Consider the following 9,797-nt stretch of genomic DNA (forward strand, 5'->3'; position numbering starts at 1 on the left):
GTTAAAGGATTAGCCAATTCTATATTGACATATGTTTCTAACAAGGGAAAATCTAGTTGCTTGAAAAAAACTGCATGGAACTCGCCAAATCGAGTTTTTCATTAAAACTAGATTTTTAGAAAATCAATTTTAAAATAGGAGCATATTCCTAAGTAGTTTCAGAAAGGAGACATTTTGCTAGAAAGTTTGGCTGAAAGGGGTATATCCCCATTTTGGCCATTGGTGTAGGTTTCTACATGTGCTCAATGTTGTATCTATACCATGCCATCTGAGTAATTGGCAATGTTTGAGTAGGTACAAGTAAGCACGAGTCCAACTGGGATAGTACGATGGTGTGCCAAGGCAATAGTGAATAGTGCTTGCAAGGGAGAGAGGTACTTGACTGAGCCAGCTTGGTTCGGGGTCACCTATTTCTAGAAGGTGTTTTTCCCTAAGGTGATCGAGTGGAGTTATCGATTGATGTATATCAATAGGCCAGGGACTTCACACAAGGAAGCCCCCAGCAAGAAGATATTGGATCTCTTGGGTGACAAGAACACTATTTATCCATCTACAATCTATTTTTTGTTGGGTAAGTTTTTATGCAGGGGATAGAACCCCTGAGCTGTTAAGTCACTAGGAGACCGGGTACCACCTAGGCTAGAGGCCCGGTGGTATTTATCCATCTACAATCGACAAACCTGAGATTAAGCCTGACTAAATTGAAGGTTGTTTTATGTTCTAGGAGGTTGAACCTAGTGAAATCAATCTCTTTATTTATGTGTGTTTTATCATCTGCATGCTTGTAGGTTGTGTAACTTGTGTGTAGTACCCAACTTGTTTTGTTTTTATTTTTTTCTCTTAAGATTAAGAGAGAAAAAGAAAGAACAAAGACTGTGTTTGTAAAAACGCTATATTACATGTATAAATATTATCTATGCATGTTTCTTATATACATATACAAATGATCTCTATAAATATGTAAAAGAAATTGGTTTGCGAAGGGTTATTGATTATGCTCGAGTTAAGGATAATTAATATTCTTGGATTCAGGGCATAAAAAGGAGTTATGTACAGACAAGATAATATGAATAGGTGCATATATGGCACGTTAACATTGTGCAAAGTTTTTTTTTTTTTTGGTTTGTTTGGTTAGTTGGTCGATAAGAAATTTTGTTTTTGTTATAGTAAATCTATAAGATCATGTAACTAAACTCAATTAAAAGAAATTTCTGGTATTGCACCTAAATAACTATTATTTAAGTTGTCTTTTTTTAAAGGGAAATGCTAATGGATGCGCTTAGGGCATTGATTAAAAACCATTTAAAGAAAGTTTTTATGGGAAAAGGAAAAAAAAAAAAAAAAAAAGCAATTAATGTTTTGATAATTTTTATTATTTCTCATAAAAGTTGTGTCAAAACTTTCCTAAAATAGATTGTTAACCATTACTCTAAGGGCACTCGTTAGCATGACCTTTTTTTAAAACACTCATAACCATAAGTTTCACACGCACACACATATACAAACACTTACCAGCCCTTGCCTCTCTCCCCAACTGGCCACTGCCTCCAAATATCCAGCTAGTGGTCATGGGCAGAGCTACACACTTACCAGCCCTTGCCTCTCTCCACAACCTGCCACTGCATGCCTCCAAATATCCAGCCAGTGGCCATGGTCATGGTTGGAGCTACATACACTGCCCTCCCAAAATTATTGAAATTTTCTTTATATTATATATAAATATTTAATATTTTAATAATTTAGCCTACAAAATAGGAGTTGGTCTCAACTAATATATGAGTTAGTCTAATGGTACTCTTAAAAAAATAATTGTCCAATTAGTTTAGTAATTAAAGAGAAGGTATTTTATTTTTTTTCTCAAATTTATTTTTTACTGTAAAATTTGTTGTATCTATGAGTTGGGGGCCATGGCCTCATCTCCCAAAAATTTGAAAATTTCTCTATACTATATAAATATTTAATATATTAATAACATTATCCAACAAAATAGGAGATGGCTCCCAATAATATATATGAGTTAGTCTAGTAATGCTCTTAAAAAAAGGATTGTCTATTTAGTCTAGTAGTTATAGAGAAGGTATTTTGTTTCTCTCAAACTCATTTTTTATATTATAAAGTTTTGAATTATTCACAACTTTGAAAACTTCATTAGTTTAATTGAAGTTTTTTATTCAATTTAGTAGATAATTTGGTAATTTATATTGAAAATGAAAATTCTTATTTCACTATTAAATTTGATATAAAAAAATTGAGTTTTATTTATGAAAGACCATCAATTTGTCATCGAACATAATTTTTGCCTAAGTTTAGGAGTTTATCTGGACTAACGAATTAGTAGTAGTATTTAGTACTGCAACTCAACCTTCCATAAATATAAAATTTTATGGCTCTGCCCTTGCAAGCGGTGATCAACGAAAAGAGATCGCCCTTAGGTCAACCAAGATTGGAAGTGTTTCAACTGCCGCAATTGTAATTTCAATATTGATCATTGGGTTTTGACATTTGTGCATGTAGTGGAAGGATAACAAGCAGAAAGCAATAATGGGTGTTGATTCTCAGCCAACTATCACCCTTCATTCCACCCGAAATTTCAACCCATTTACTTGTAGGAGTTGATTTATTCGATGGGATTTGGAGATTTGTGCATGCAATTTGCGAATCAACGATATTGAACGCTTCTCAAGATATGCGATTCCCTTACTCTGGACAATGCTCCAAAATAACAATAAGACAAACAGGGGACATCATTGATTCAAGGTTTCAAACCTTATTCTAAGTAATATATATATATATATATATATATATATATATATATCACACTGACACACTGTACGTATTGCCACACACACACATTGTACTCCTTCCCTTAACTTTGACTGCCATCCTTTTATTATTACCACCATTTCTTTTTCTCAAGTATCTTTTCTCCTTAAAAAGAAATATATGCAGTGAGAACGTGGCTAACAAAGTTGTACTCATCACTGGAGCATCTTCAGGAATTGGCGAGGTTTGTAGAAAATTATCAATCTCACACCTTTGTAGATATTAACTGCCTTTTATATTATGTATTGATATTATATAATTCGGGTTCTTAGACATGCTCATTTCTAAATGTTTTAGTTTCAACATTTTATTTATATTCACAAGAAAATTGTGGAAATTATCACGTTTGAAAATAAAACAAATAGTTATAATCATAGTGGATACCAAAATCTCAAAAAATAGTTAATTTACTATATTATTATGTGAGTTTGTAGCATATTGCTTATGAGTATGCTAGGAGAGGTGCTATTTTAGCCCTTGTTGCAAGAAGAGAGAACCGTCTTCAAATAGTCGCAAATAAAGCACAAGAACATGGATCTCCAGAGGTTATTGTGATGCGTGCAGATGTTTCCAAGGATGAAGAATGTAAGCATTTCGTTGATGAGATAGTGAATCACTTTGGGCAATGTAAGTGTGCAATGTATTTTTATTTTGAGTTAAATTTGTTGCACATAAACTGTTCTACATAGTTTTATATATACCTCAAAAAACAACTAAAACTGTGACTTAAAGTCATCATAACTACTTGCTTGTTTTACTATGCTTTTCTCAAACAATAGATATTTTAGAATATATAAGTTGTGAAAAAATTGATGTTCCTATACTTCGCTGAAATATCTTGGAATGTATAATTTATATTTGTGACTCGTTACTGCAACAGTGGATCATTTGGTTAACAATGCTGGAGTTACCAGAGTAGACTTTTTTGAAGAGTCAACTGACATTGCTTCCATTATGGTAACAAAACGAACATGTCTTGTTCCACTTTCTGTGACAATTTTGGGCATTAATTGTAACATAGAATTGGAAAATGAAACCTATAGTGACATGAAATCATCTAATGCAATATTGTTAGTTTTTATTTTTATTTTTTTAAGTTTCAATCTATGACGTCTATTTTTAATAATAACTTTTTATTATCATATCAAAACACCAATCGATTTTTGGTGTAGGCGAGGATTGAACCTCAAATCTCTTATTCAACCATAAAAAGCTTTACCAGTTGAATTAACTAGAACCCACTGCAATATTGTTAGTTGAACATACACAGAGTAAACGTTAACAGTTAACCCAATCTATATCTATACTATAAGGTTCTCGGTAATATTTTATATAGGCCGACAAACTTATTATATATGTTGGATACAAAATGACTTAATAAATACATGTATGATGCAGGCACTCAACACACATATATGCAATTCATATTCTTTTAATAAAATACAAAATTACACAATTTGTAGTATATTACAATTTTTTTTTTTGATATTTAGAAATATAACATGTATCTTAATTAATGTTTTCTATACATATTATTCCTTGAACATAAATCATTTTAATTGAATTTTAAGACTCAAATTAGCATTATAGTATGATTTTTTTTTTAAATAAATAGCATTATAGTAGTTTATTGTACCTGGTATTGTTATTATTGATAAAATAATTCAGAATGATAAAATAAATAGTATGTATTTTTTATATAGTATTTTTCTTGAAAATGTAGCCAAAAGTAATGTTGAAGAAAGGAGCACTCAATATATTAAATTACTTTACTAATATTCTAATTGAGTTGGTTTTGCACAATATAATACAAAATTATATTTAGAGACAACATAAAATATGCTTCTGCATATTGGATTATAGTAAAGAACAAAACATCTAGCATATTTAATCGTTTTTAGTGCTTATTTTTCATTCAAGTCTAAAATATATAATCCCAATTTTTTGTTAAGTTTTGAGTTTCATACTTGCATTGACAGACTCCAATTTTATGTAATTTAGGACATAAATTTTTGGGGTTCAGTGTATAGCACCCATTATGCAGTTCCACACCTAAGAAAAAGCAAAGGAAAGATTGTTGTAATTGCTTCAGTTGCAGCATGGTTCGGTATCCCGAGATTAAGCTTCTACAATGTAAGAACGAAGAAACCTCCTTATTATTAATAAAAATAAATAAATAAATAAATTAATTAAAAATTAAAAAAATTAAAAAATAAAAATAAAAAACACCTCCTTGGCGTACCTTAATTACTAGTAGCTCAGTCTTAGATTTTCTTTTTTTACTTTTGATGTCTTCAGGCTAGCAAGGCAGCCCAAGTATGCTTTTTTGAGACATTGAGAGCTGAGTTTGGTCCAGATATTGGAATAACCATTGTGACTCCAAGAGTAATTGAGCCAGAAATGACACAAGGCCCATTTGTACCAAAGGTACATTTAAAATTAAATGAAATGAAACTTAGAAATCCTTTACCATGCAATCCAATTTAAGTTGCTTTTAATCTGAGGGGATGTACATTTTATAAAATCCTTATCATCTATTTTCACCCAATTCTAGCAGGATACTATTTAAAACTCCCACTTTTTGCTGGGTTAATTTGAGATAGATGTCATGATAGACAATTTTACTCTTAATTTTTTTTTTTGGAGAGAGACTAATTCTTGAACTTGAAATCACAACCCATTGCTTTTGGTAAAAAACATTTGCCATCACACCAAAGATTGACTTCTAGTAACCTCATCAATATATATATACATCATATATATACATTTATTGATGAGGTTAGTAGAGGCCAATCTTTGATGTGATGTAAACTTTTTTCCATGAGGATCCTAAGGCTTGGCAATAATTTTACAAAACTTTACATAGTCCTATTAAGTGAGAACCTTACCTTGTACTAATCTCTACCACATATAATTGGAAATGCTAAAAATTTCAATTTTTTTTTTAAAAATACTAATAGACGAATATGATGATGAATATGATCGATACCATTAAAATCTATAAGAAATATCTTAATAGCTCCTTTTTTTAAGACTTATGTAATAAAATCTATAATATTTTTAGCATCATTCAAATTTCTTTTTTATGTAAAGACTAAAGAGGGAAGAACTTATATGTAATTTCTACTCATAACTTAGCCATCATGTACACTTCAATTCTCTCAAAACAAAAATGAAGCAATGGTGATATTTGCATAGATTCAAATGCCTTGGATGCCGGCTGAGCCAACAGAAAGGTGTGCCAAAGCAATTGTGGACAGCACTTGCAAAGGAGACATGTACTTGACTAAGCCATCTTGGACGAGGGTGGGGTTTTGGATGAGGGTCTTATGTCCTGAAGTTTTTGAGTGGTGTTTGCACTCAATATTAGTCAATTGGTCACGCACTCAACAAAACAAGGACCGCTAGCTGAAACATTTTAAGCCAATAAATTCTAAGCAGAATTAATGGAGAGCAAGCTATGATTTAGATTGGAAGACTTTATTATTATAATTTATTTGTGCAAATAAAAACCAACTTGTACTATATAAAGAGATTTGTGATTATGTTCAGACTAGAATTTGTTTTTCTTATCTTGGGATAAATTTTCAGCTCAAAATTAAAATATCATTTTGATATATTTTGTAAGGGTTTTACTAACATGTGCCCTTAGGACATACATTAGTAAACCATTATAGGAAATTTTTTATGGAAAAATGAAAATGTGATTAACTATTTTGACAGCTTTTTCAATTCCTTATAATAACTTTTCCAAAATAGATAATTAATGTATGTTCTAATAGCATACATTAATTGGACCCAATTTTATAAATACTTGGGCATGAAGTACATAACATGTCCTTTTTCCTCCCCAAAGACATTTCCTCAAAATTAATGCGAACTAGATAATGAGAAGCCATCACACCAAAATAGATATTGAGATACATAATTGATCAATGAGTTGTTGGTTGTTGACAATTACAGTCGTTCACTAGCTACTATACCAACCAAGATCCACCGTATCTTTCACTATAAGTTCCTTAAAACCTAATTGTACTATAGGAGTTTGGAATAAGTGTTAGGTTCTAAATATTTAGGATTAAATGTTTAGATTCTTATTTTGTGTATGTTGGCAAACCGAAAACAAAAACATGTCTAGATTAGGTGTTAGATATTACTGAAGATTGTACAAATCAAGATTCAAGAACATTTAAGCTACAAAAAGGAGAGTTCAAGTTCTATGAAGCTAGACCGATCGAAAATTGCAGATAAGTAAATTCTGCAGAATTTAAACCAGGTCCAAGGCCACGAAAACATTTAGGGTTTCAATCCAACACTACAAGGTATAAAAGGAAAACCCTATTACGCTTTAGAAGCTCTTGGAAGACTTGTGAGTTACTCTTGTGAGATTTGAGAGGATTCTATACCTTCTAACTCAACAAGTATCTACTGGAACGAGATCTATAATCAAGAACTGGTGGAAACAATTTGTTGCATAAAGATCTACTGTTCTTGATGATCTGAAACCTTTAAATGGGATCTTAAAGTCACAAATGAGGAGTTTGCGTTCAGCAAATCTAAGATAGAAGAGTTCGTAGAGTCGGAGCTGTACTTAGTCGTGTTAGTAAATTTTACTTGAAGTAGCTTTAGATTTAGAGTTTAAATCTATTGTAATCTTCCATTCTATTATAGTAGATTTGTTTACCTTGAGAACAGCTAGGTTAAATCCTCCCAAAAATTTTACCTTGAAACGATTTATTTCATTAGTTTTCCTGGGTCATCATATTACTATCTTCTTTACTTTTCCACACCAAGTAATATGTTTTCATGTGTTTAACCTAGATCTCATAATTAACCTAAGTAAATACTTAGCTAATTCATTAGGTTAAACTAATCAATTTTTAAGGGATCTAAACAAACAAACAATAAGTATAAACAACTTTTTATTCCTAGTTAGACTTCATACTGTCTTTTTTTTCCTGAAAAATAATTACATAAATCTTTTGTTGAAATATATTTTTCCTTCCTAAAATTTAAAAATTAGTATTCTTGTCAATTTTTGAAAGATGTCAATTTTTATTTTTTCTTTCATCCTTTGCTATCCAAAGATATGTCAATACGTTGACCCTCTTTAACCCTAATACCCCACTCCTTTGGTAATATAGGTAAGGCCTTTATGGAGTTTAAAGAAGTTTTGGCAGCTCTATCTACTTCTAGCTAGTACTACTAGTCCCGTCCTCCCTTTTGCACCTCAATTTATTAGGGGGCGGTGAATCTAAGGCTCAAATATGTAACAACCTAACAAAGATGAGACCATCCTCGTATCTTCAATTTCTCTCTTGCCACTCTCTGTTCATCACAGCAAAGTTATGGATTTGCTACACAAGTTCTTGAACATTGCAGTGCCTCTCTTGATGCTCATTGCATTCCCTTTTTTTATGCCACCATTTCTTTTACTCAAGTTCCTTTCTTTCTTGAAAAGATCCATATATAGTGAGAAAGTGTCTGGCAAAGGATAGTACTCATCACTGGAGCATCTCCAGGAATTGGCATGGTTTGTATCAATGTCACACCATCTAATCTTTGTAGACATTTTAAATGGGCTATTTATATTATATAATTTGGGTTCTTCGACAGTATCTTTTGATACAGTATCAGTTATGAGCATAATTTTTTTATTTCAAGTGTTTAATTACTAGTAGTATTTTATTTATATCTGTTAGAATTGTTGTTAATATTGACAGTGAAAGAGAGGAGAAAGAAAACTAGGAAAAAAACAAAACGTGATTTGGCTTGACTGTTTACGTTGACAATAGCGTGTGTGTATATATATATATATATATATATAAAATCCTTTGTTAAGTCAAACTAATGTGGAGCGGGCAAAACATGAGGACAAAACAAATAGGGAAAATTGTTTGGTCTTGGTAATGGGCTGGGCTATGATATGGGATTAAATTTATACAATAGTATTTGGTTGATTGGCCCAATTATTTACCTATACATATAAATATTATTTTGTTTTTTTTTTATTAAAACTTAAATGCTCGTAATATTGACAGTAACCTCAAAATGATATACCGGCATGGTACTAAAATATTATAACTATAATTAAACTGGTACAGTCTTTGATACGAAATTGACTCCTTACATATACCCCCACGAGGATATGTAGGTGGTTGGTTCATTTGGGTGTGACACAAACTTGAATGTCCTAGGTTTAATCCCCCACAGACCACACTATAGATTGTCAAGGTTTCAAAGTTGTCTAATGGGCAAGGAGTGGAATGGTTCAACCAAAGGCTAGGACACCTAGGGCTATAAATAAACCAAACAATTTATAAACAACTCGAACTCAACTCAAGAGAATCCTTGCTTATGTTTGTTTGTTTAATAACCAAGCCAAACTCAAACCTAAGTTTAGACTCGACTATTAAACAAACCAAACTGAAACATAATAATGTGTTTGTGATCAAGCTCGTAAAAATGAGACACTATATAACTATATATAATATAATTTTTTTTATATATGCACTAGTCTAAAAAAATACTTATATAGAATTGAGATTGAATTGTATAAATTTTTAAATGGGATATAATATCAAATTATAATTTATTATAGGAATAATTTATAGTTTATTGATGATATAAACTATCCATTAGTAGTAAAAATTCATAGTTTTTAGAGGGTTAAAAAAAATTGTTATGGTTTTCTATATGGGAACATAATAATTTAATCATGTAACTCATGAACAAACTCATACTTATTTAACGAAAAAATTAATCAAGTTTAAATAATTAATCTCATTTGATGATCTCGTATTCAAAATAAAGTTAAATAAACGTGCCTGAACTTTTAATGTTTAACTTGGCTCGAGTCATTTAGAACCCTAGGGATGCAACACTTCCTTATCCCAAAAAATAAATGCATGGCTGTAATCACAAAGCATACCGGAAACTTCAAAATAAATAATATATATATATATATATGCACC

At 31.1% G+C, this 9,797-nt stretch overlaps 1 protein-coding gene across 1 annotated transcript; it reads left to right on the forward strand.

The window, feature by feature from the left end:
* Positions 1–2,854: 2,854 nt before the first annotated feature.
* LOC126701910 (11-beta-hydroxysteroid dehydrogenase A-like) lies at positions 2,855–6,377 on the forward strand (the record flags this gene model as incomplete). Its single annotated transcript, XM_050400352.1, has 6 exons — positions 2,855–3,007; positions 3,258–3,450; positions 3,704–3,780; positions 4,825–4,956; positions 5,122–5,250; positions 6,022–6,377. Coding segments are annotated over 6 exons (894 nt in total), but the record flags the coding sequence as incomplete, so codon positions are not given.
* Positions 6,378–9,797: the final 3,420 nt, after the last annotated feature.

The sequence above is a fragment of the Quercus robur genome, chromosome 10 (assembly GCF_932294415.1).
Source record: "Quercus robur chromosome 10, dhQueRobu3.1, whole genome shotgun sequence".
NCBI classification, from domain to species: Eukaryota; Viridiplantae; Streptophyta; class Magnoliopsida; order Fagales; family Fagaceae; genus Quercus; species Quercus robur.